The sequence below is a fragment of the Tiliqua scincoides genome, chromosome 4, assembly GCF_035046505.1.
Source record: "Tiliqua scincoides isolate rTilSci1 chromosome 4, rTilSci1.hap2, whole genome shotgun sequence".
NCBI lineage: Eukaryota > Metazoa > Chordata > Lepidosauria > Squamata > Scincidae > Tiliqua > Tiliqua scincoides.
Window position 1 is genome coordinate 50,493,507 of NC_089824.1, and position 27,875 is coordinate 50,521,381.

At 44.5% G+C, this 27,875-nt stretch overlaps 1 protein-coding gene across 1 annotated transcript; it reads right to left on the minus strand.

The window, feature by feature from the left end:
* Positions 1-11,167: 11,167 nt before the first annotated feature.
* Positions 11,168-25,434, minus strand: RNF125 (ring finger protein 125). The gene is made up of 6 exons (XM_066626426.1): positions 25,232-25,434; positions 17,362-17,515; positions 15,571-15,665; positions 14,723-14,813; positions 13,035-13,142; positions 11,168-11,260 (listed from the first exon to the last, which is right to left on the minus strand). The coding sequence occupies exons 1-6, from the start codon at positions 25,429-25,431 to the stop codon at positions 11,168-11,170; spliced, it is 741 nt and encodes a 246-aa protein (XP_066482523.1). The 5' UTR covers positions 25,432-25,434.
* Positions 25,435-27,875: the final 2,441 nt, after the last annotated feature.

The following is a 27,875-nucleotide window of genomic DNA, read 5'->3' on the forward strand; positions in this document are numbered from 1 at the left end:
CAGCCACTATAAAAGACACTGCTGGGTGAGGGCCAGTTACTCTCCCCCTGCTAAAAAGAGGAGCACCCACTTGAAAAAGCGCCTGGTGTTGCAGCCATGTAGGGCTGCAATCCTACTCACACTTTCCTGGGAGTAAAATCAATTAACTAGAATGGAGTTTACTTCTGAGTAGACAGGCATAGACAGGCTCCATGGTTGTCCAATCCTATGTACACTTTTCTGGGAGGAAGCTCCATTGACTAGAATGGAGTTTACTTCTGAGTAGACAGGCACAGGACTGGGCTTTAAGGCTGCAGTCCTGTCCACGCTTTCCTGGGAGGAGGCTCCATTGAGGATGGAACTCACTTCTGAGCAAGGGCAGGCCTGGCTGGGCTCGAGGCCTCCTGCGCCCGCACACGAGCCGGGAACGGAGCCTGAGGGCGGGAAAAGCCCTCCCCCGGCCGCCCTCCGCCCAGTTTTCCCGCCCTTCGCCTCGAGACAGCCCAGATGGCGCGGCCGCTACCTGTCGGGGGAGGGGAAGGGGCGCCCGGGGGCCTCGAGACCGCGTCGGCCCCGTGGGGACCCTCGAGAGCCGGCCCAGGGAGGCACCCGCCGCTCTCCATGCGGCTGTCGGGGCGCCGCCACAGCGGCCTCCTCCCGCCGTGCAGGCCCGGTTGCCACGGCAACTGTCCCCCTCCCCAGGGGAATTGTTAGTGAACAAGAGCGGCTGTGGCGCCGCCGCTGCCCCAGGAGGCTTTGGGGGCTGCAGCCCCAGGCGCGCTTGCTGGGAGCACGTCCGGTGGGCGCAGTGGGGCTTCCTTCTGAGTAGCCCTGCATAGGACTGGGCTCCAAAGCTGCACTGCCATGCACACTTACCTGGGAGTAAGTCCCATTGAACGCAGTGGGGCTTCCTTCTGAGTAGCCCTGCATAGGACTGGGCTCCAAGGCTGTACTGCCATGCACACTTACTTGGGAGTAAGTCCCATTGAACGCAGTGGGGCTTCCTTCTGAGTAGCCCTGCATAGGGCTGGGCTCCAAGGCTGCACTACCATGCACACTTACCTGGGAGTAAGTCCCATTGAACACAGTAGGGCTTCCTTCTGAGTAGGCATGCATAGACTGGGCTCCAAGGCTGCACCGCCATGCACACTTACTTGGGAGTAAGTCCCATTGAACGCATGCATGCATAGGACTGGGACATGCATGCATAGGCATGCATAGGACTGGGCTCCAAGGCTGCACCGCCATGCACACTTACTTGGGAGTAAGTCCCATTGAACGCAGTGGGGTTTACTTCTGAGTAGGCTTGTGCCTTAAAGCTGCCTTTCTGTGCTCATCCTGAGGCTGCTGTGCAGACAAATCCCAGAAAGCTTAATACACATTTCCCAATCCTATGCACAATTACCTGAGAGTAAGCGCCATTAAACACAGTGGTTGTTGCTACTGAGTAGGCATGCATAGGACTGGGCTGTTGCTTCCTAGCAAACTTGCATGGGACCGCGCTGCAAACGCTTCTCCTTGCTTGTGTGGGAGTAGTAAACCCCGAGGAACTCCCTGAGAACCCAATCCGATACATGTCTACTCAGAAGTAAGTCCCATATAGTCAGTGGAGTTTACTCCCAGGCTAGTGTGGCTAGGACTGCAGCCTAAGAGCCCCATCCTATGCATGTCTACTCAGAAGCAAGTTCCATTATAGTCAATGAGGCTTACTCCCAGGAAAGCCTGGATAGGACTGTAGCCTTAAAACCCATTCTGCCCATCCCACAGGTGTACGCATTTGATCCCTGTTGCGTATCTGCAACGTTGGGCAGAAATGGCTGAAACACCTTTATTTTCGACGTGGACAGCCCAATCCTGTGCCTGTCTCTTCCTGGGGAAGTGAGTAGACATATTGTAGCCTGTGGCAGTGGTGAAACAAACCCCACTGAATTCAATGGAGCTTCTTTTCAAGTAAGCATGAGCTGTAACGAAAGCCTGCAAAGGTGTGCCAGCCCAATCCAATGCGTGTCTACTCAGAAGTAAGTCCCTTTAGAGTCAATAGGACTTACTCCCAGGAAAGTGTGTGGATAGGCTTGGGCTGTGAAGCTCCTTTCCCTCTCCTTGCCTCTTTTGGGCATGGGTATCCGTTACCTACACACTGAAGGTATCGCAAGATGTTGGCCACGCCAGTAGTGGGTTGCTTCCAAGAAGATGTGCCACCTCCTTTCCGCCCAGGCAGTTCTTCTGTACCTTTGAGAGAGATGGGGCGATGGAAATGACTTCTCTGGCTGACTTTCTACCTGTGTTACGTAGCAGCTGAAGGCACAGAACCCTAACGACGACAATATTGTGACTCTCCTAGGGGCCAACAGCCTTGGAAGCCCAGGCTCTCCTGGAGGAAGTCAGCCCTTCCATGTCCTTCTCCTTCCTCCATCGCCATTCACCCTGCACGCTTCGTTCACACCAGCAAGCGCCTTTGTCCCATTGTTACCTCCCAGGTGCGAATGGTGCGTCCAGCCTCTACATGTGTGCCCCAAGGGTGCCTGGCAGAGGTGGGACTAGTGTTCAGAAAAGCCTGGTCCGACTGGGGCGGGGGTCGTCCCGCTGGTGACTCCTGGACGGAGCCTGGAGCATTGTGACTGCCTGCCCTCTAATGGCTGCTTGCACGACACAGCAGTGTGTAGTCTGCACTGCACAGGTTGTGTGGTGGAGGAAACGAGGAGGAAAATGCTACAAGCTTTCCCTGTGTAGTTCATATAAGGCACAATCCTAACCAGGTCTACTCAGAAGTAAGTCCTATTTTGTTCAATGGGGCGCACTCTCATGAAAGTGTGGTTAGGATTGTAGCCAGACAACAAAGGCACGACAACCCAGCCAAGATAACAATAGGGCTTAAATACAGGAACTTCACAGACTTTTAAATGACTTGTCATTAATCTGGAGTTTAGAAAAGCACAAGCAACGTGAGAGCATTTCTGGGTGTTCCTCCAATCCTATGCACGTTCCTGGGCGTAAGCTCTATTGGACACAATGGAACTTACTTTGAAGTAGACATCCATAGGATCCAGCTGTATGTGTCTTCGGGCACAGTCCTAACCATGTCTACTCAGATGTGAGTCCTATTGTGATCAGTGGGACTTACTCCCAGGAAAAGTAAGGTTAGGATTGCAGCCTTACTTTGCACATTATGTGATAGGGGAAGCTGTGCTGTTGCACATGGGCATCTATGTTTGTGGGCAGGGTGACCAGATGTCATAAGCGCCAAAGAGGACAAGGCACCCCAAAATGTAGGACATCCAAGAAAAATGTAGAACATGACAAAATAAAAGCTAAAAACACTTGTATATTGATTTCTTGTGGTTTATGTAAACACTATATTCTTTATAATTAAATTTAAAACTATATTACATATCATTTATTACAGTGTTTCTCAACAAGTGGTATGGGTACCACCAGTAGCACTTGAGGTGATGTCAGGTGGTACTCACAGAACTCCTGGACCCCTGCCACCTGGCAGCAAGACCAGAAACAAAACACAACAAACAGCAATAGGAGGCTTGGCTTGGCTGGCTGGCAGGCTCTAAAGCACGCTTTTCAGCACTTGAGAAAGCCATCTGAGCTTCTTACTGGTGTTTCTCATGTCAGGTCTCTGACCTCCCAACCCAGAAGTAACTAGCGATTACATCATTGCAAGTTACTTCCAGTGTTACTTCCAATAGGTGGACCATGTGAAGTGGTACAACAGAGGACAAACATTGAGAAATACTGATCTATTACATATGATTTATTAAATACAAGAAGGCTATGCGCAGCTTGCAGAGGTCCACACATCAGGAGAAGGAGGACATTTAAGTTCTTTTCCAGGTCATGAGGCTAAAAAGAGGACATGTCCTGGAAAAAGAGGCCACCTGGTAACCCTGTGCATGGGCATGCCCACATAAGCCCTATTTGTGAGATTTTTCCTCCCTTTCCTATGGGGACCAATCACTTTTGCTGGCCCTCCACATGAAGTGCCTCCCTCCCTCACACCTCATATGTGTACTGGAAGGGAGAGGCATGTGCTTGCTCCTCTTGCATACAGAGTGGCTCCAGCTAAGGCGGTGCAGGGGGTAGCAGTTGCACTGGGCAACAAGCTTTAGGGGGGCAACAAGCTGAGCTTGACACTAGTGGCAAAAATTGAGAAAATATTGGTATGTACGAATAATACCATCATGTTATATATCATTGGAAAGGTAATTTAATGCAAAATACAAGGAAACAAATCACATTAGAATATCTGTATTATATCAAAAGGCATGGCCAATTAACCAGAAAACCAATACACAACTGCCTTAAGGAACAAAAAGTGGATTTTCTTGAGTCAAAACTAACCTATGACAATGGTAGTTCTGAGAGCCAATGACATGTTATTATGATACAGCATGGAACCAATAAGAGCCCATTCCTGTGCTTGGCAGCATGGCTTCATGCCACCGAGCACTGTCGCAAACGTGCCGTAAAGTACATTTGCGAGGCTCTCTGCCAGGCTCCCACCTGTGCTAGCCCAGCTCCGGCCTGTGCTGGGCTAGTGCGGGGCGGTCACCCAGCTTCCGCGGCTCGGCAGTCTCCAGGACTGCCGAGCCTTTGCATGGTAAGTGGGGGCAGGGGTGGGGGTGGGGAGGAGGTGCTCCAAGGAGGGGGGAGGCGGAGAGAGGGCAGGGGAGGCCTGATGTAGGGGCATGATGTGGGGAGAGGGGTGGGCTGGAGGCGTGCTGGGGGAGGGAGGAAGGTGGGTCCGCAGAGCTCCACTCCACAGGATCCAAGGCACTCGTGCAGGGCTCTGCACCCTACATGAGCAGCTTTACTCCCATTGTGGGACTGTTTACCTTACCCAGGAGAAGGGGACAAAAGTAGCCTGGGGCATGCAGGATCTGGCAGCAGCTATTCTCTGTGCTGCTGAGCCTGGGCGCCCCGGGCAGCTCAGGATTGGGCTGTAAGGTGTTAATATGAGTCAGCTCTAATTTCCATGTATCATAATACAGCTATTCCTGCTAACTTATATTTAGCAGGAGGAGAATTGCCATCCCTCTTCACCTCATCATAGTATCTCTAACCAAGAAGGGGCACACTTTTTATTTATTTACTTGATTAAATCTGATTTTGTCGTAGAATGGGGGGCTACAAAATTTTCTTTGATCCCAGGTAGCAGATAGATGCCTTAGCTATGCCATTGGCTGGGGGGAAGTAGCAGATCAACTGGGTGGTGAGCTGCTGGGGGGAGAAGGTAAAAAGCCTTTTTAAAAAGCCCGGGCATGATGTCACTTCTGGTTGTGACATCACTTCCAGGGCATCATTTTGAGATCTGCACCAGGCCACACGTTCATTAGCTACACCAGTGAGCGGATCACCTTCGTCTCACTCATTTGGGTGTGTTTCATTTCAAGATACCAATCAAATACATAAAAAGTGGGGGAAAGCACTTGGGGAAAGTCAGCTTGAGCTCTGTACGCTTGCGGGGAGGCACATGGATTAAAGACGAGACCAAAAACCTCGCTGTGTGCCTCATGCTACAGAGGCGAACCGGCTGGTGACAAGCGTCAGCTACCAATTCTACATTCTATGTGTACAGGATGACCAGATGTCCTTTTTCCAGGACATGTTCTCCTGGAAAAGAACTTAAATGTCCTCCTTTTCCCTATGATCTGGCCCCTGCAGGCAACACATAGCCATCTTGTAATTAATAAATTGTATGTAATAGTTGATATGTAATATAGTTTTAGATTTAATGATAATATAGTGTTTAAACTATAGTGTTTATAGTTTTTATAATTATAGTATAGTTATACACTATAAAACTAGGTGTTTATAGTTAAGTAATATAGGGTGCAATTCTAACTCCTTATGTCAGTGCTTTCCAGCACTGGCATAGTGGTGCCAATAGGACATGTGCTGCATCCTGCAGTTGGGTGTCACTCACGGAGGCCTCCTCAAAGTAAGGGAATGTTTGTTCCCTTACCTCAGAGCTTCATTGCCCTTATGTCAGTGCTGGAAAGCACTGACATAAGAGGTTAGGATTGCACCCATAGTGTTTAAACTAACCACATGAAATCAATATACAGGTGTTTTCAGCTTTTATTTCATCATGTCCTACATTTTTCTTGGATGTCTTACATTTTGTAGTTTTTTTTCGGTTGTGACTTCTGATCACCCTGCATGTAAAGGGTGTATGAATAAATTATTTGCTTCCTCTGTAGATGGCAATACAGTAATGTTTGGTAAGAGGCTGCCCTTTGCGCCTGTCCTTTGGTTTTTCCCCTTCTAGTGGCCGCTTAATCATTGCACAGAACAAACGCTCAGCTAAGGCCAGCTTTGAAAAAATGCAGGGGGCTCCTCCTGACCTTTTTAGCCTTGTGGCTTGTGGCTTTGCTCCATCTTCAAGCAGTTTTTGGGGCACAATCCTATCCAACTTTCCAGCGCTGATGCAGCCGTGCCAACAGGGCATGCAATGCATCCTGTAGTGGGGGGGGGGCAGTCTTGGAGGCCTCCTTCAGGGCTGTGTTGCAGCTGCATCAGTGCTGGAAAGTTGGATAGGATAGGGCCCACAGTCTACACAGGGTGAGGACTTTAGAAAGGTGTTGGAATGGAAGGGTGAGAAAACAATGAGACAGAGCAGGAGCACAGCTTGGCGCTCAACAGGCAAGCACAGATGTTTGGGTCTGATGGGAGTGGGGGGGAGGGCAAAGCACAAAGGTATGTTGGAGTCAGAAGGAGGAGAGCGCATGTGCAAGTGAATGAAAAAAGTTAAAATGGAATTGAGGAATGTGTGTGAGCAAGAAAAAGAAGGGAAGGGTACTGAGATCAGTTACTGACATTGCCTGTTAGAAGCAACCCATTGCTTCTAAAGAGCAAAAAAATGGTCCATAGGTGGCTGCATCTCTTTTGTCACCCCTTTTCCCCTTCCTTTGCCTCATGCCTGGTTATCCTCGCCTTCCCTTCCTCATGTTCTGTTTCATGTTTCCTTGGAAGGAAAATGCCACTACCCAGTGGAAATTGCAGACAACGTAGCCTTAAACTTCTTTGTTTCCTTGTTTTAGGGATTATGTATATCCATCTGCCCTTTATTTTAATCTTTCCCACACACACTTGTTTTTTTTTCCTCTCCCCAACACCCTGTTTCTCATCCTTCTTGCAACCCCACTTTCCCGCTACAGTGTATAGGATCCAGCTGTTATTCTGAAGTCCTTTCGAGTTCAGTAGGACTTTAATATGAATAGAAATTCAGCTCTAATTTAATCCATCTGTGCTATACCAGCCCTCCCCCCACTCCTTTGCCTCCACCTTTAATGAGATGTCCTCTCAGATTTCTGCTGCCTTTTGTAATGTTTTCCTCCTCTGTGGAATAAGCAGACAGGCTGAACACTTCTGACTTTGTTTTTGTATTGTGGTTACTAAATGTTGAAAAGACCCTGCACATGCATAATACTCACCCAGTTTCTACTACTAGACCTTGGCTCTTCTGGTGGAGAGGCAACAAGAGGCTCTTGCATTGCTCATGTTACAGTTCTGGGCAAGCTTCTCTACTATCTGGCTTCTCCTGTGGTACTACCTTCCAATTTACTGTACCAGTAAGATGTTGAAGGGACATCTTTTCTCCTTTCTCTGAATTTTAGAAAGGAAAATGTACTTCCAAGCTTTGCTATCTGATGCAGTGGGGTGGTTGAGGTTTAGAAACAAATGCCCTTTACAGCAGGGCCTCCAAGAGGAGTCCTATCAGGGGGTACAAAGTTTCTTTGAGGCCCCTTCTCAAAGATGTAGGGGGTAAAACAGATAGGGGGCAATGGGGTGGGCAGCCTTCTGTAGCAGCTGCAGCCCCACAGCTGTGTCCCTGAGCTTGCATCCACTTCTTCATGGCAAGCAGATCCACAAGCCAAAAAGCCAAAGGAGCAGGACAGCTTCCTCCCAGATGTAAGGAATGTATGCATGCCTGGGCCTGGTGCGTGTAGCTTCTGGCAGCACTTGCCGCCATGTGCATCTCATGTGGGCAGTGAGTCTGGGTGAGATTGGAAAATGTAAGATATCAGGAAATTTCTTGGCTCCCCTCTTTGGCTCCTGGGCCCCCTTTCTGACCCTGGGCCTGGGTAAAAATTACCCCCTTTACCCCCCCTCTCCTAGGCCCTGCTTTACAGAAGTGTGAAAAAGAAGACTCTTGAACTCCCTATTTGGTAAGGGCTACAGTACTTTATATAAAAAGGGGGGGGGGCATGATTATCAAAAACTACTCTATGCACATTTACTTAGAAAGCAATCTCTTTAAATTCAGTGACAGGAAGGACATTCTATGTCATGCACATGGAAACTTAAGGAAGGGGGAATTGGTTCATCTCTGTCCCTCCATCCACTGGGAGTACACTTGTTCACTTGTCCTCCCCATAGATAAGGAGCAGGCAAGTGAATGGGCCCCCTGCTAAGTCTTGCAAGCCCTTCTATGATATTAAAAGACCTAACAGGTACCTGAGACATAATTCCTCTCATTGGGTTCCCTGATGTCACAGCCTCAGCTATTGGGTGTTGCAGACGGGCATGTAAACGTTGAGCCAGACACCTTTGAGAAGCCTTCAATTATGAACACTAAGAGCAGTCTTTGCTAAGTCAAACAGGTTAAAGTTGTGTATTTAGAGCAGCGATTTTCAACCACTGTGCCGTGGCACATTGGTGTGCCACGGATGGTCTGCAGGTGTGCTGTGGGAGTTTCAGGAGGGTCATTTATTAGTAGGGCAATTGGAGGATGTGAGCCCCCTACCAGCAGCATGGTGTGCCTTGTCAATGGTAAAAAAAAACAGATGGTGTGCCTTAACCATTTTTGTGCCTTGTCAGTGTGCCATGAGATGAAAAAGGTTGAAAATTGCTGATTTAGAGCATGGACTTTCAAATGATACCATGTTGGTGCAGACAGTTGAACAGTTTCTATTGTCATCAGAAACAGACATACATACATAGGTGTTACTGCAGCCCTTTGTCTTAACATAATTGTTAAGACACATTTGGATATTAAAAATATTCCATACATGACAGTTAAGTTTACATAATCATACCTTTATGCACAATGGGACTAGATATGCATAGGTTTGTACTGTTAGCCACATAGAGATGTACCTTTTTCCTTCCGTTTCTGGGGAGATACTTGCATGTGTTTACTTTTCTGACTTTTGTGGTAATTTCAATCTGGTGTACTATGTATGTGCTAAATGTCAGCAATATAGGAGGCAAAGGAGTACTTTAACCATTTGGGAGTATGCTCTCAGCCTACAGTTTCTGTTCATCAGGATGTCCCACAATGTCTCCTTATCAGGAGTCCTTTATTATTCTAGTTGTCTAGCAGCTACTTTTTCTGTAAATGGATCCCATACAGTGAGGGTATGGTATGAATTATCCCAACTGGGTGGCTCTTTCCCATACAATCAGCATTCCCTAGAATATTGAGGCTGTGGTCAAGACACTTGTGAACAGTGACATCTACCCCCAAGGTGGTTTGGCTATTTAAATATTATCCCAGCCACGTAGTTGCTGCTCACAAATAAGCAAATCTCAAATGGCTAAGGTAACATTTAAAACATGTTGCAGGCTAGACATGTACCAAATCTTAGATCATGTACAAGTACCTCAACTATAGTTGAGTGAGGCGAGTCATAATATAAGAATATATTTCCAATGAACACTTTTCACCATTCCAGACATATGTACAAATCTGCACTTTAACTTTTATAAAACATATTTACAGTGCATCTCTTTATAAGTCATAGTAGTCTACCATTGCGCTACAAAAATCAGACACAATAACAGCATTGAACAAGATGAGGAGAGACTGTCATTCTGTTGCTGTTGGAGGCATTATTTTAAACATTTCAGTATGGCCTTTTCCTCACAGACTATCCAGGCCAGAACTTCCAACTCTGATCAGTGTATAATATTTTTTTCCCCTCATACTGTTTGCCAGTGTTAGCTGTAGCTTTTCTTTTTGCTCTCTGCTTAGTGATGACACTTTAAAAAACAAACAGTTGTTTGCTGTGTCATTCCCATTGCAACATCTTCATGATCATGAAGACTGCAGCCTGACCTTGAAAAATAGTCACAAGATGCTCTGAGCTTTGGTCACCACTTAAAAAAAAGAACAGGTTTGGTTAGTAACTTTTGCTATAGAAGAAACAAGCAGTAACAATTTAATTTTTAAAATGCAGAAGAGTAACATGGCAGAAGTATTTTTTCACAATGGCGTCAAGAAATATGGTTTTTAAAACAACCACATCAAAAGGGCAAAACCGATTTCAGCGTGATGGCTAAGTTGACAGTTCTTTTGACATCTTTTTGAGGGCTAATTTGACAACTTTTGGAAAATTTTAAATTTCAGTGTTGTCAAATTTGAGAGTGGACAATTATTTGATGACGGAGATTATTTGTAAAGTGGTCAGTTGCACTAAAACAGCATCATATGTCAAAATTTACAGGGGTAAATATTAAACTATTGCAGAAGCAAAACTGTAAATGCACTTATACAACACTAATGACTGCCAATCTTTATACTGAATTGATGACACATGGGTTTATAGTAACTGATTCTCATTGAGGGCTTGATCACTTGCTACATTACATGCAGATATCATGTGGGAGTAGTAGCTGGAGCCAAAGTACTGTATCTGAAAGAACTTTAAATTACAAATAGTATCCAGAAATGAAATTAGTGAATTCTGATAGGAGGTAGGGAGCTCGGAAGCTGTGCTTTTTTATCTTTGGAAATAAGGCTGCTGCCGATACTGCTCATCAGTATATACACAACCGCAAGAAAGATAACAAGGTATGTATGCTACCTTATTAGCTCACAGATAAAAAAGATATATCTTTCAACCATGCCAGAGGTAAAAGGAAAACTGAATTCTGACATGTTAAACAAAATTTCTTATTAGGAAGGATGGACTATTACCTTTAAAAAGTATTTTTACTTTAAGTACAGTATTTATTTATTTAATATACGAGTAATAATAGGTAGGCTTTTGGGCTCCAATAAAAGAGCCACCAAAGCACCTTACAGTTTCAAGAAAACAATTTAACCATCAAATAAACCATAAAGAACAGAACAAACCAGATAAAACAAATAGAAAACAGCAGGCAGTAGTACTTAGCAACCACAATTTTAATACATGATGTATTCCTTTTAGCATTTCTTCCAACCTTTTGATTATGCAGTATTTGGATTATTCACATGTACATACTCTAAAAATGACCGGTCTAGAACTCTTTCAATGAGAACTTCTTCTACTATATTTATATCCTGAAATAAGAAGAAAAGAGAGTCAGACATGCAGATAAAAAACCCAAACTCTAAAATTCTGCTAAACAGCAACAGTAGTCCTGCTTTTCAACAATACTTAACTCATCATTGAACACCAGTCTCACAAAGTTTAGGGTTAAGTCTATTTGATATCATTACCAGGTAAGGGAAAGCCACATACGGATGCATCCCCTGCTCACCAAGTGGTATGTGTTCGCAAACAGAATAGCAGGACGTCAGAAAGATGCTAACTCCTACAATGAGTCTCTGGAGCTCTGCTTTAAGCAAGTGCATATTCTTCTGAGTGAAATTGTACTACTGGGTGATTTTCCCAGGGCCCTCTCAGATTCTCACTAGAGAGATTTATACCATCAAAGCAAATTATCGCTAGCAGCAAGGCATTCAGGGATCGCCTCGGGTCTGTGCAATTCTAGCAGTAGTCTCATGACAACGTTGTAATGGGAGCTGACCAGGGTCTGCACCATGTTAAAAGATTCTATGAGCTAAACTGCAAGAACTTCAGAGTTGGGCTGGGTATGGCATACAATCAATGGCTTCGCTATTGGGATGTTAAGTTATGTGCAAATTAAAAACATCAAAACATAGTTGCAGAACAATATATCAAACTACTCACATGAACATTTTGTTTTCTATTGGCTCTCCTGAGGGTCTGAGGAGCATGCAACCCCCTCTGCAGTCACCCCTGCACCTCCAAACTACTGTAAAAAGGAAAAAAAAAAGCCACGTCTGGTTTTCACCACGAAAACAGAAGTGGCTTTTTTTGCTATTTACAGCAGCTTGCACAGGGAGGATTACAGAGAGGGTCGTAGGCTCCTGAGACCCCCAGGTATGTAGAAAAAAAACTTGCAAATACAGCTACAGTAGTGTAAGTAACATGTGAATGAGGAAGCTTCTCTTTGCAGAGGAAGCTCCTGAGATAGAACAGTAGTTGGGATGCTAACCTATGTAAATAAATATATATAAAAAGCAAAGAATGAATGAACAATGTGCTCTAGCCACCTTATAGCAAACTTTTGGGTCATATATAGCCCCCTCCCAAGTCAGGTTTAGTCGCACTACTAACCTGACTAATTCAGGGCCCAATCCTATTCAATTTTCTGGCATTGGTGCAGCCACAATGCAGCCCCAAGGTAAGGGAACAAATGTTCCCATACCTTAGCGGGGCCTCTGTGACTGTTGTCCCACCACAAGATGCAGTGCATGCCCTATTGGCTCAGCTACACTGGGGCTGGAAAACTGGATAGGATTGGGCCCCTAGTTAGCAGTGAGGGAAGAGGTAATTACATCAGATTCTAAATACTCCCTCCAGTATATACAGGTTATAAGATGCTTGGAAGAGGATTATTACAGCTCTAGGCTCTCTGATTTTTCATGTGAGAAAGTGATTCCCCCAACTTTCAGAGCTTTGCCTTCCCTTAGGTTGCCCTCCTTTGCTTCCTGAGAATCCTGTTCCAGTAATTTTGAAAGCCTACTCATACTCGGGGGCGGGGAGGTGTGATCAGCCTGAAATATTGGAACAAGCCCTTCACTAATTTTTGAACTAAAATTCAAGCAATATTAGAGCTCTCTGCGCCTGTACAGCACTTCTAAGGCATTAGGCTGTTTCTCCTTTGTAACCTTCCTTATTCTCCAAGCAGGACATTCTTGCCCTCTATGGATATGCTTGTATGACTTGTCAACTGTAGGAGATATGGAGGGAGTTGTAGATAAGGAGTGTTAGCAGCAGTTTATGAAAAACAACCAATTTACTCACTATATAGTCTTCGTAATAGAATGAGTGTCTAAGCTGAAGGTGCCTTAGAAAACTCCTGCTGTAATAACTTGGAGCATCACCAGGTGGTAAACGACAAATTGGACAGTACTGTTAAGTAGTTCAAAGAAAGAAATAAAGTAAATACACTAAATGAGGAAGAGTCTACACTACTACATAGTAGTAAAAGAAACAATAAAGGATTGCTAAAGAGGAAAATGCAAAAAATCTGGAGCAGTTGTAGCTAAAGGGCATTAGCTGACAGACCTGATTAAATTTGCTGCCAGACACAATGTGCTTTCTGTCTAGCAGTAAATTAGGCTAATCTCAAATATTCACGATCTGTTTTGTACATAACCCAGGGGATACCTTATTTACCTGTATTTCATCCTTAAACATGACTTCATAAAAACACTTTTGGATACTTGGAAGCAAACAATTCCAGTACTTCACAGCTAGAGAAACTCTGGATTACATCTTAGCAAAAAATACAGAGGAACTTGCTCAAAAGGGCTACAGTTAGGACAGAAAATACAAAATCCTCCTCTAGAATGATTGTGCAAAATTCTCATATTGGTATATGCATTGCACAGCACAGATATCTAAAACAAAATGCTATAGAGACTGCTTTTCAGTGGGTGTGTGGTGTTTAAAATAATACAACACCAGGTATTATAATTTAATAAAGTACCATAAATATATACAGGTGGAGCCTATTTATGCACATGAGTTCCATTCCACGACTCACCATGATCAGGAAAAAACACATTGCGCTAAATTGCATAGAGTTACGCAAATAAGCTGCAGCCTGACACTTGTGGATGGAAGGAAACTAAGGCAACTAAGTTCTCAATCACCTCCACCTCTGCTTCTTCGCCGCCTCCTGCCCCCCAGCTCCGTACTCAGCTCTCCCCATTGCCAGCTGTCCTTGCTTCTTTCACAGGTGAGATGCTGAACTTTTAAGAGTCCAGTCCTATGCATTTCTACTCAGAAGTAAGCCCCATTGGAGTCAATGGGGCTTACTCCCAGTAAAGTGTGGAGAGGATTGTAGCCTGAGAGCCCAGTCCTATGCCTGCCTACTCAGAAGTAAGTCCCATTCTAGTCAATGGGGCTTACTCCCAGGAAAGCATGGATCAGTTTGTAGCCTAAATCTCATCCTTTGGCTTTCTGTGAAGACTTGCTTGTTGGACTGTTTTGTTTGTGTAGGCTGGAGCACGGAGAGCCTGCACCATGTCAGTCTGAGGGGGGGGAGGGAAATTCAGCAAACACTCCCTGGGATTTTTAAAGCAATCCTCTCTGTTACTACAGTACCTGCCCAGTATGTGTTTGTGTGTGTGAGAGAGGGAACTCCACCTTGCTGCACATGTTCTGGCTACAGTGGTTTTCTGCCCCCTTCCCCTCTTCAGCCTCTTTGCTGGCTCAGGGACTCCAGGAGTCTTACTGTTCCTTCACAAGGGGAACCTCTTCCATGGCTCCAGGGCTATTTCCCTGCCTGGTTGAGGCTGAGCCTTTTTGCAGTGTTTTGGGCTGCCTTTTTCAGTTCCTCCTACCCCCTGCTTTGAGATAAAAAAATCTGTGGATAAATAGGTTGCACCTGCATCTTCCAATACATGCGGCTTCACTTAAAGTGCCAAGTGCTAATTCTAAATTATTAACACATGCATGCATAAAACTAAAGGTAAAATAATTACCACTGCTCTTCTTTCATATCTGTGGTAAGTGAGAAAATGGTCCTGGAAATCACTTTCATCCAATTCAAACGGGCATAAAGGACAAGGGTATCTGAAAACAACATAAAGATATTATTAACAGTATTTATATACCGCTTCTCAATGGAAAGATCACAAAGCGGTTTACAGAGAAAATAGCTAATAGCTCCCTGTCCCAAAAGGGCTCACAATCTAAAAAGATGCAAGATAATTAATTGTACTAATTACATATTTCAATATTCAATCCACTCTGCACATTGACTACTAAACTGGATGATGAGCTAATTTATTACTGTTGCATGAAATTCAGCATCAAGTCTTTCTGTGGGGTGTATAATTAAAGTAGGAGCATACAGATATCCCAAAGGTTGTGAAATAGAACATAGGGCCCAGTCCTATCCAACTTTCCAGTTCTGATGCAGCCACAATGCAGCACCAAGGTCAAATGGTTGCCTAGAGAGGATAGTCTTAGGATAATTGTGTTTGGTTGTCACATGGGAAAAGGGGCTCATTTGTGGTCTTGTCCTCCCTAAGTATGCCCAACTTGCCTCTTCTTTCATAGACTTCTGTAATTATCCAAAGACTATCCTCTCTAGGCAAACATTTGACCTGCTAAGTTTTCCGTCTCTCTTATATTTAGTGTGCATTGTTGTTATTTGCAGTTTTACTTGTGTAGTTTGTCTTTAGATCTTACTAACTTTTTTAATGGTCACTTTATGGTGAAAACTGCATTGAGCATTTTAACAGAAAGCCGGAATAGAAATGTTAATAAATAAATCCAGCTGAGAATAAGAGTTCTCCCAACATTACTATATTAAGATGAACTGTACCTTGTTACTGGTTGTGAAACCTCTTGTAGGGGTCCATATTTCTCTATATATTGATCACAAGCCTTCAGATGAGCTCTCATTTCACTGAGGCACACCTAGATAGTGTTAAGAAGTATCTTGTCAAGCTTTTCACTCAAAGTTAACATATGCTACACAAGAAGCCTGTTCACTAACACATTGATCCTGAAACTGAAAAACTTAAGAAGGAGGATCTACTCTGATATTTAAAGACAAGAAAATACTGAGCAGATCAATCAACTTTTCAAGAAGGCAGAGATGATAACATCCTTTAAAACACCTATTTACAACTGCACTGATGTGCTGTGAGAGTTTGGGGGAAGGTCATTTATTGGTAAAGCCTTTGGGAGAAGTGAGCACCCCAGCAGTGCAGTGTGCCTTGCTTTCTCTTATGCTTTAACTGCTTTCTCTTTTATGTCTCATTGTGATTTGCTCAAGGTTGCAATCAGGAAGAACAAAGTTGATTTGCTGTTGCTTTGCACCCCTGTAGAGCACAATATCATAGGAATGTCCACTGTGTTATAACCACAAGAGTTAGATTAGGGGGCAATTGTCCTGTCATCTCTTATCTCCTGTTAGTCAGTTTTGTGAACTTTTATGCTGCCTGTCTGGCCGTTCTGATAAAGCTAGTTATTTTACACATATGACTGCTGCTACACCAGTTAAAAGTTGTTGCCTTTAGTGTAATTAAAGATTTTCAATTTGCACTGCTTCTCAGGGACAGGAGAACATCTATACTGCTGTTCAAACTGGTTGTTAGTTAGTATTCCACAACCAGGAATCTTTAGCATTAAGCCTACCATCCTGACATACACTGAATATAGTTTAGACAAACTATGCATTTTTAAGTCCAGTAGTTTCAAGTGAATTTAAACACCTAAGACTTATATGTGCTTTACTGTGACCAGATCATTCCCATTATTTGAAATAAACCTCAGTTGATTTCAGTGAGACATATTTTCAAGTAAAACACTGAACTGGGATATAGTAGAATTGTAAAACTCTTCTTACTAATTCTTGAATGAAATTAATGAAACTTACCCCAAGGTGCATCTTATATTTCAACTTAGAACTATATTGTGAGAAATTCCAAATGTTATGCTTCTACATTGACTAATGAGTAACTTTACCTAATACACAGATAGCTCATACGAGCTATCTATAGAGATTATGGCTGCTAACTTTTCATAAAAGTAAATTATACAAGTTAATGTAGGATCAAGTCTCATCGATTTGGACATAATGTACCTTGAATTCACTTATAGCCAAAACCTATTCATGTTTGCTCAAAAGTCATTTCTCCTTCTTTCAATGGAATTAGCTCCCAAGTAAGTGTGTACAGGACTTAGAAACTCCCTAGAGCAGTGGTTCTCACACATTTGGCACCAGGACCCACTTTTTAGAATGAGAATCTGTCGGGACCCACCGGAAGTGACATCATCAAGCAGGAAAATTTTTTACAATCCTAGGCTGTAATCCTACCCACACTTACCCAGGAGTAAGTCCCATTGACTATCATTGTTAAAAGCATATACAGCTTGTTAAAAGTATAGGTCTGTAACATTTCCCCAAATGCAGTCACATACCATGGTAGCATCTAGTCTAATATGTTAAAAATAAAATATTGAAATGAATGGGGACCCACCTGAAATTGGCTTGCGGCCCACCTAGTGAGTCCTGACCCACAGTTTGAGAAACACTGCCCTAGAGATTTTAGAATGCGTAAATCCAGAAGAGACAATGATTTTTAAAAAAATAGTGGTGGTTATTTACCCGTGTTCCACATTCTGTACATTTTTGGTATATTTCTTCCATCAACAACATAATATCAGTTGCAGGAATCCCTTCAGAAGGAAGATAAGTTCGGCAATAAGGGCATGTCCATGTGTTATTCCTTAGACTCGTTGCAATACAGGAGTGGCAAAATCTGGCAGAGAGACAAGAGTAAACACAAAACCACTTCTTAAAAAGCAATTTGAAATTTACAAGTTATGATCATTAGTGGATATGACCTTAAAGGAAGATTGGTTCTTACTCCAACTCTTGTCTGTTAACCATTTTGTTTGCTTGACCATGCCAATCTACAAGACCACTGATAAAATGATGTTACAGAAGATAGTGTGTTCTCTTATGAGCTATCAGTGTATTAGGTAAAGTTACTCATTAGCACCCAAGTTTGTTTATTTATTTATTTAGCGTATGGCATATAATACATGGACATATATCAGACTAGATCAAATGTCAATGTTCAGTTCGCCCAGCCATTCAAGGACAGAGTTGCCTTCACTGAAAAAGTCAGACCATGGGCCAGTATACGCCCTCAGTTTGCAGCCAGACACAATGTGGTATATGGTTTGGTGGGAGAACCCGCAATCACACTGTGGGGTAGATACTAGCCCCCATTTAAACACTGAATCCTGACAAACACCATGTAGGGTATGGATCCTGTTCAAAGTTTTTCAGTGCTGGTGAGGTAAGTCAAAACCTGGCACCTTAAGTGTAGAATCGTCTATATAACTACCCGTTTCTGGGCATTTGACTGCCCATTTAGCTTTCCATTGGGCATTGATATTAAAATTGTTGTGCAGATGTTGTGCAAGTGCCAGAGAAGGCTTCCTGGATTTAAGGCTATTGATTGATAGATGAGGAAGATTGGCATGTACTGGTAGAAGTGGGTTGTTGGTGATTTTTCTATATTTTTTTCACTAAAGCCTCTTGTCTCTGTAGGGCTGGTGGTGCTATGTGGCTCAAAATGGTGAGCCAACAGTGGGTCTTATCAGCCGTTTATGATCCTCATGGTTTCATTTAATCTGACATCAATCTTGCTAGCATGACAGCTGTTAAGCCACACTGGAGCACAGTATTCTGCTGCAAAGTAGATCAATCCTAATGCTGATGTTCTGAGAGTAGTGGCTGAAGCTCCCCATCTTGTTCCCAGTGGTGTAGCTAAGGAGGTGCAGGGGGTAGCAGCTGCACCAGGCATCAAGCTTTAGGGGGGCAACAAGCTGAGCTTGACACTAGTGACCAAAATTCTGAAAATCTTGGCATGTATGAATAATACCATCATGATATATATCATTGGAAAGGTAATTTTATGCTGAATGCAATGAAACAAACCACATTGGAATATCTGTATTCTAGCAAAAGTTATGGCCAATTAACCATAAAATGAAAACACAATTGCCTTATGGAACAAAAAGTGCATTTCCTTAACTCAAAACTAACCTATGAAACCGATTGTTCTGAGAGGTAATGACATGTTATTATGTTATTGACATGTTGGAATCACATGTTATCATGATACAGCATGAAACCAATAAGGTGTTAATATGAGTCAGCGGTCATTTCCATGTATCATAATACAGTTACCCCTGCTAACTGGGTAAAAAGGCACTTTTTCAAGTGTTGCCCCTCTTATATTTAGCAAGGGGAGAATAACCATCCCTCTTCACCCCAGCACAGTGTCTCTGACTGATAAGGGGCATACTTTTTAATTATTCACTTAATTAAATTTGATTTTGTCTGGGGGGGGGGGTCTACAAATCCCCACTGCAGGTAGCAGATAGATGCTTTAGCTATGCCACTGACTGAGGGGAGGCAGCAGAGCAAGTGTGTTTTGAGCTGCTGGGGGGAGGAGGTGGGTTCCTCCCAATTTTCACTTTTTTAAGCCTTGGTGTGATGTCACTTCCTGTTGTGACATCACTTCTGGGGCAACATTTTGAGCTTGGCACTGGGCTACACGATCATTAGCTATGCCACTGCTTGTTCCTATTAATTTCTGGAGTATGTTGTTCCTGGTATTGATTTTTGCGGGGTGTGATGCTAGTTTGCCTCCTCGTGGTACACCCTGGATAGCACAAAAGTGTGAGCTAAATGAACTAGCAATCAGCTGGCAGCCAGACCACATGGTAGGTTTTCTGGCTTTCTAAAACACAGCAATGTTCAAGTACATACCTATTAGTGATTGCAAACTCTACTATATATTACCAGGCTGCAATTCTATACATAGTTTCCTGGGAGTAAGTTCCATTGAACACAGTGGGATTTACTTCTGAGTAGACATGCATAGAATTGTGCCTTGAAGCTCCATGCGAGAGATTGAGCACAGCAAACAGAATATGAAGCATGATCCAGTTGAAAGTAAGCACCACTATGTCTCATTAAATTCAATGGGGAAAAGTTAAGCAAGCATTTTACTCTAATGAGATCAACTGAGCTTTCAAGTGCTTAGTACTGGCCTGGATCATGATTCCCATACACAGATGAACACTAATAGCCCAATCCTACACAGATGAACATTAATAGCCCAATCCTATGGTTATACCATAGTCTTTCGAGACTGAAGGTTGCCAACATGGTTGGGAAACACCAATGCTGGAGCTGCAGCGCCAGTGCTGGGTGTCATAAATGCGCCGTAAAGCGCTTTTTGACACCCAGAGAGTAAGCGGTGCTAGCAGAAAGGCCTGCACTATCCCACAGGTGATACATTCCGTCTGACAGCTGTCAAAGCTGATGAGTGTTCACCAGGTGGTGGGGAGGCAAGGGGAGGACATTCCGGAAGTGGAAAGGGGTGTTTCAGAGTGAGGAAAGGACAGGGAGCTGCAGGTTCAGATCTGGGAGGGGGGCAGGGACAGCAGAGCAGGCCTCTGTTGCATCCTAACCCCTGTTCCAGGCATGCCAGCGCTACACAGGGCTATTCGGTTCTGTGCCAACTAAATAGCTGGTTCTGTGCCAACTAAATAGCAGATCCAAGTAGCCAATTTGCAGCCTGGGATGCCACAGGTTGGGGTGAAACAAATGTTCCCTTACCCTAAGGAGACCTCCTGCCTACTCAGCTCCAGCACTGGACCCAGTGGCCCCATTGTGCCAGTGCTGAATAAGATTGGGCTGTCATTCATGGGAATAAACTGACTTCATATGCATAGAACACCAGGGACTTTAGCTGGCCTGGAAGAACAATGCAACATTTTTTGTGCTGCCTTCACAGATATCTCCAGTGATCATTTACAGATTCAATCACATGTAAAGAGGGCATGCAAATGAAGTCCTAGAGAGGATGGTAGGAACTGAAACTGATCTTATTTCTGAAATTATCAGGCGTATGACAGGATGAAATCAGGTTTTATGGGTATTGCAGCAACATTTCTGATGCTGAGCATCCAAGAGTTGATATGCCAGCTGCTATGCTTGACAGATGGCTGATTGCCCACATATCTTTTGGATAATGCTGACAGCATGATGAAAGATTTTATTGATGTGTCTCAGCCTGCTGAAATGAAAGCTGAAACAACAGAACTGAGCTAATTTCTTCAACTTTGTTTTTTCCTGGTCTTCTCCAAAGTTTAAAATGCAAAGTAGTGCATGAAAATGACTTTGCACATTGCACAAAGTGTGTGGCATATGTAACTCTTCATATCTAATCTGTTAATTTAGAAACTCCTCCATAATCAACAAACCATGGGCCGCCTAGCAGTGCCCATTCAATGCAGAGTTTTGGGAAACAATTTTTCAATAAATTGTTTGGATTAAGATTATATGTAATTAGGGACTATCTAAACATAGAACTGGATCAAGATTCTTACTACCCTAAACAGTGTGAAACAAAAGTTTCCCTGTGGGGAATTTACTGGAACACAGAACCCCTTGCAGCATTTGCAGAAGATTCTGGATGGACTCAGTTTGGACAGTAAGGATGTGGGCCTTCCTTATCTGCAGGTTCAACATTCATGGATTTGACCAACAACAGATGCCTCCTCACACCTCCCCAGGCCTCAGAATACCTCCTGGATGTGATCGAACACAATCATCCAGGACTTCTGGTCACATCCAAGTGTTCTGAGGCCCAGGGAGTCACATAGCCCCACTCCACTGGCTTCCTCAGGCCTCAGAACACCTCCTAGGCACAACTCGAAGTGACTTCTGGTCTACATCCGCAACTTCCAGTCACATCTGCCATTTCTGGTTGAATCCAGAAGGTGTTCTGGGGAGGCCCATGGCCCACTCCCTAGGCCTCCCTGGCCCTCAGAACACCTCCTGGACGTGATTGAAAGTCATGGACACAAACCACAAGTCTCATCCCAGAGGTGTTGTGAGGTCCATGGAGTGGGCTGTGAGCCAATGCAACCCCCGGAGGGCCTGGTGTGGCCTGCAGGTAAGTGATTGTGGTGCCAGACTTGAGCATTGGTGGATTTCAGTATCTGTGAGGGGGGGGGCTAGAAACAATCCCCCTGGGAATGCTGAGGGATGACTATAATGTACAGTACAGTACATTACATGTACAGTACAAGCTCCCTCATTCTTTTAGGAGTGGCAGGTGCCTCTTGAATTGTGTTACCTCAGGCAACTGAACCTGGAGAAAGCACACTGCCATCATGACTAGCAGCCATTTATAGACATGCCCTCCATGAATTTGTCTAATTGTCTTTTAAAGCCACCCCAGCCTAGTAGCCATCACCACATCTTGTGGTGAATTCCTGGAACTACAGATCTAAGAAAAGCAAAAACTTATTCAAGCATCACTTGTGGAAATCACTTTGGAGTAAAGTTTTCCAAAAGCTTTTGGTAGAACCTACCAGATAACAAATCCCACAGTCAAAAGCTTGTACACACCATCACCCATATATAACTTCACCAGAAGAAAAAAATCTCAAAGTAAAAACAAGTGTATCTGTTGGGTATGACAAGGCACTGGATTGGTTCAGTTGTAATGACCACCATGCTTTGGTCATCATAAATGTGCTTTCTGCTCAGGAAGAACTCACAGCACAAAGCCCATTCATGACAACCAAATAATGGTTTGACTGTTACACCTGAATCAAACATTGGGCAAAATGCACATAACGCAAATGTTATCAGTTATGTTTGTTTGATCTACAATGTGATTATCTCAGATTTCTATGCCTTAGTGCAGGGGTGCCCAAATCCTGGCCCTGGAGCCAATTGTGGCCCTTGAGAACTCCCAATCTGGCCTAAGGGGAGACCCCAGTCTCCAGTGAGCCTCTGGCCCTCTGGAGACTTGGTGGAGCCCATGCTGGCCTGACGCAACTGCTCTCAGTGTGGCGGCCAACTGTTTGACCTCTTGCGTGAGCTGTGGGACAAGGACACCCCTGCCTTAGCAGAAGTAGTTCTCAGCATCTCTCTCTCTCTCTCTCTCTCTCTCTCTCACACACACACACACACACACACACACACACACACAGTGGAAATGGTTGTTGTAGAAGTTTCAAAAATCCTAGTACAGGTAAAAACCAAAAAATAACTCATCTGATTCATTCATTCATTCATGAATAATAATAATAATTCATGAATGAATAATTCATTCATTCCTTCAGTCAACTGCCAAGCCTTTCCATTTCTATGAAATGGGACATCTGTAAATAATCTGCACCACTTTTTTGCTTCATGGGACAACTAATCAATATCACTGACTATATATCTGGGAAAAGTCTTTCCGAAAATAGGGGTATGGCTCTGCCACATTTTTTAATATTATTGCTTTAAAAAAAAATGCAGGGTGGTGGTGGATCAGTTTCACTTACTTCCACTCTACAAGAAGATTCTTCCCAAAACAAGAGAAACAAAAGTACAGTATTAGTATATGATACATGCACATTCATGCATGCACATTCTTTCCATTCAAGACATGGGTATCAAACATAAGGCCAGCTGGCCAAATGCAACCCCCTGAAGCAATTTATCCAGCCCCCATTATAATTGGGCTCTTCCAGCATGCTAACTGGGCTAATATGAATAAGATTTGCACATTTTCTCTTCTGTCATTTGCTGCTAATGAGTTTCTACATGAGAACAAAATGCTTGTGTTTTGTCTGTTGTACACCGCTTTGAGTTTTTAGAAAAGTGGTATATAAATCAATCAATCAATCAATACTTAAATAATAAATTTCTGGCTATCATCTGCTTAATGATGTAACTTTTGGCTGACAGCAGGCACCATGAATGCTAACTTTGGCCCTTTGTATGAAATGAGTTTTGACATACCTGATTTAAGGCATTATAATACACCAAAGATAATGAATGCAGTTGAAATAGAGTCTCTATTACCCGATTGCAAGATATTGTTAGCAATTCAGTTGAAAAACAGACCTAGAAAGTCAATAGACTTAAAATATACTTTATTTCTTTACTCAGCATGTGGTTGGTCTGTGGAACTCCTTGCCACAGGATGTGGTGATGGCATCTGGCCTGGATGCCTTTAAAAGGGGATTGGACAAGTTTCTGGAGGAAAAATCCATTACAGGTTACAAGCCATGATATGTATGTGCAACCTCCTAATTTTAGAAATGGGCTATGTCAGAATGCCAGATGCAAGGGAGGGCACCAGGATGAGGTCTCTTGTTATCTGGTGTGCTCCCTGGGGCACTTGGTGGGCAGCTGTGAGATACAGGAAGCTGGACTAGATGGGCCTATGGCCTGTTCTTATGTCAAAGGTCACCTACTGAGTTCATGGTACTTACTCCCAAACATACATCAGTCCAGAGCATGCTCCCGGCCTCCCCTAAATACTTTGTTTCCACCAAAACATCAACAGGAAGTGACAGCAATGCAATCCAAAAAGAAGACACATCTTATAGCCAAATTGTTCCAATAGAACATATTGTTCAAATTCCGGCTCTGCCACCCAATGGGTTTAAATTTCAATGCTTTATCCTTCCTTTTAAATGTGTTTAAACACTCATATAGTAAAAACACGCAAGACCCCTCCCCTTTTGCTTGGCTTGTTGCCATTTAGGAAGCAAAGGCTACTTTGTTTGCTTGATCCCAAACGGATCAAGTTTCCTTTTTTGCAAAAACAAAGGAACCAAAGGGGGGGGGACATCCACCTATTCAAAAAAGGGGGGAACCAGCGGAGTTTGAGTGGCACAGAACTAGGTCTAAAGTCAGCCCTAGGAAAGCAGGTAGAGAAATACAAGCAGAACAGAGTTCCGGTTGGTTGGTTTTTCAATCATACAGCCCGATCTCTGCATGTTTACTTGGGAGCAAGCTCCACTGTGGTCCATGGGACAGACTCAAAAAGCGTGGCAAGGTCAAAAGGGGGGGGGAAGCAGCCACATATTCAAAAGGGGGAACAGGCACAGGAGTTTGCGTGGTGCAGAACTAGGTCTAAAGTCACCCCTGGGGAAGCAAGCAGAGGAATACAAGCAGAACAGAGTCCAGGTTGGCTGGTTTTTAAGTCACGCAGTCCGATTCCTGCATGTTTACTCGGGAGCAAGCACCACCGTGGTCCATGGGACGGACCCAACAAGCGTGGCAAGCCCTAAGCCAATCCACAGCACCATTTCAGAAGGAGGGTTGCACGGGAGGCGCCCGCAAACTTCATCCTGTAGCTCGAGATGCCCCTCGTGTTAATCCAGCCGGACAGAGCCAAGACGGGGAAGCGGTGGCGTAGCTAGAGGGGGTGCAAAGCGCTGAGGCTGAAATCTTACTTAGACTTTCCTGGGAGTAAACCCTATAGAACACAGTGGGACTTGCTTCTAAGTAGACATGCCCCAAGTCTTGCAGGGAGACTCAGCGCGGGGTGCCAGCGGCCCCTCCCTTTGGGAGCCATTCCGGGCGGTGGGAGCAAAAGGGAAAGCGTGTTGCATTGCAACCCCTCCAGCGACGCCACTGCGGGGAGTGCACTTACACGTGGCCACACTGCGTCCTGAACGGCTGGTGGAGCACCTCCAAGCAGATGGAGCAGTCGAAGGACGGGATGCGCTGCCGCAGCTCCTCCGCTACTTCATCCAGGTGCAGAGGGAACGGGATGCCTCCTTGGGGAGCGCTGGCACTCACGGGGGTGGCCGCCGCCGCCTCCCGCCCCTCGCTGCTCAGCACGGATCCCATCGCGTGAAGGTCCCCCCGCTGGAGAGACCAGGACGCTGCAGCTGGCGGCGCGCTTCAGTCCTCGGCAGCCCGCGTCCGGTCCGGGCGCGCAGTGAGTCCGGGGATCATGCTTGCTGCAGGCTCGGGCGAAACTAGAAGGTCATTGGTGGCGGCAGAGCCGGCGTGGTGAAACCGGACACCTTCGGTGGGAGGGGGCAGCCCGCCCGGAGTCTGTTTGCAGAGCGCTGCAGTGCTTTCTGTCCCTGCCCGTGAGGCAGTCGCTCCTTGTGGCGCAGAGGCGTCGTCCTGCCTTCCTACCCAAGGATGCCAAACAGGCTCCCCATCCCTGGCTATCTTGCCCCTTCCCATAAGGAAACTCGCCCACACTCACAGCCATTTTCAGCCTTTTCCATCTCACCGCGCACTGACAAGGCACTCAAATGGTCGAGCCACACCAGCAGTTTTTGGACCATTGGCAAGGCACACTGATAGCAGGGGCTCACATCCCCCAGCAAATGATCCTCCCCCAAACTCCCACGGCACACCTGCAGAGCATCCACAGCGCACTGGTGTGCCATGGGAGACCTACAGGTCGCTGGAAGACAGGAAGGTAAATCACAAGGAAAAAAAAAAAAAGACTAGTTCTTGGGCACATGGCAGAGTTTGACATGATGCCTCCTTTGAAGCTGAGATGCCTCTGAATCCCTGCCTTCATTCCCTTTACTTAGACAGTGTTTCTGAAACTGTGGGTTGTGAGCCAGTTTCAGGTGGGTTGTGCATGCACCTAGTGCATCATTCAAAATATGGGAAGATAGGATGCTGGAAAGGGGGAGGGCTGTGAGGTTATTTTTCTTGTGTCAATGTTGTAAACGGGCTTTTTCTTTCTGATTCACTTTGCTATTGGAAAGTGCATTTTACACTTTATAACAGGGGTGTCAAACATAATCACCCAGGGGCCACTCAAAGCTTTTTATTTGGCCCTCAGGCTCTCAGCTTCTGAGCAGTGCTGAGGTGTTACTGCTGAAAGGGCAGTTCACATGAGAATTGTGCTGTCCCTTATCTTGAAATATGATCAAGATTTGCATGTTTTCTGTCATTTGCAGCTAAGTGAGAAAAAAATGTTTATTTTTGGTTATGACCTGTTTGATGACATCACTTCCTGTCTAATGACATCACTTTCGGCCCTCAGCAGACATAATGAATGCTATTTGGCCCTCTGTATGAAATGAGTTTGACACCCCTGCTTTATAACATTTACAAATGTTTGATAGTCCACTAGTTATCAAGGTATTCATATCAACATTTCCAAAATGTGTAAAAATTGCAATTTATGCTGTTTCTTCCCTAGTAAGGGCTGGTGTAATAAGTGGCTAACAATCCTAATACATTCAGAAGTAAGTCCCACTGAATTCAGTGAAACTTCCTCCCAGATAAGTGTGCATACCTGGGAATAAGCCCCATTGACTTTAATGGGACTTGACTATAATAGGATTGGTCTGTAAGAGACTGAGGGCCAAATCCTATCCAACTTTCCAGTGCTGGTGCAGCCATGACAATATGCTGCATCCTGTGGTAATGAGGCATTCATGGAGGCCTCCTTCAGGTAAGGGAATATTTGTTCCCTTTCCTTAGGGTTGCATTGCAGCTGCACAGGCACTGGAAAGTTGAATAGGGTTGAACCCTGAAGTGTAAATCAAGAGTTCCCCAGTTGAGACTTGCCTTGACTATGAACTCATTGGGTGGCTTTAGGCAAGTCACTTTCAGATTCAGCTGCAATGTAGGAATGATGGATTGTATGATGATGAAGGATTGTTATAAGTATTACATCAAAATGTTTGCAAAAACAAAAAGGACAGTTGGCATCTTTCAGTCTCGGAAGACTATGGTATCGCGCTCTGAATAGTGGTTCTGGAACAGTTTCCTCTCCAGTGCGCGAAGCCTGGGTAAGGTGGATATGGAGGATAGACTGTTACCCATGCAGCAAATCCCCACCTCCACGTAGCTGAAATGGTCCAATGGAAAGGCAGAAGCCAGTACGGTTGGTTCCAGTGGCGTCACAGGAGTTGCCAGAACGTGACTGTGTTCAGCCATGAACTGCCTTAAGGATTCCAGCTCCGGATTTTGCCTCGAGGTTGACTCCTGAAGCCTTTTCCATAACTGGATGTAGCCACAAGGCAGTGGAAGTTTGGGATCAGAGTTTTCCTTCTCCCAGGCTAATGAGTCCCATAAAGACCTATACAAATGGTATCATAATCACCACCACCACTACCACTACATATAGATATACCATATGTTTATAAATGAATAATTTTAAAATATACATATGCTTTTTATTTATCCATTTATGATATATTTCTGTATAATTGATTAAAATTTTTTCCTTAGGGTGTTATAGGAAAGACAGGTTGCTTCCAATCCTCCATACATCCTTGCAGTAATCTTTGTGATTTGTAAAGGAGGCATAC

Coding starts and splice junctions, on each gene's coding strand:
- RNF125 (XM_066626426.1), bottom strand. CDS start 25,431: ATGGGATCCGTGCTGAGCAGCGAGGGGCGGGAGGCGGCGGCGGCCACC. Junction 15,666..17,361: donor GTACAGAATGTGGAACACGG/GTAAATAACCAC, acceptor AACACTATCTAG/GTGTGCCTCAGTGAAATGAG. Junction 13,143..14,722: donor GATATGAAAGAAGAGCAGTG/GTAATTATTTTA, acceptor ACTACTTAACAG/TACTGTCCAATTTGTCGTTT.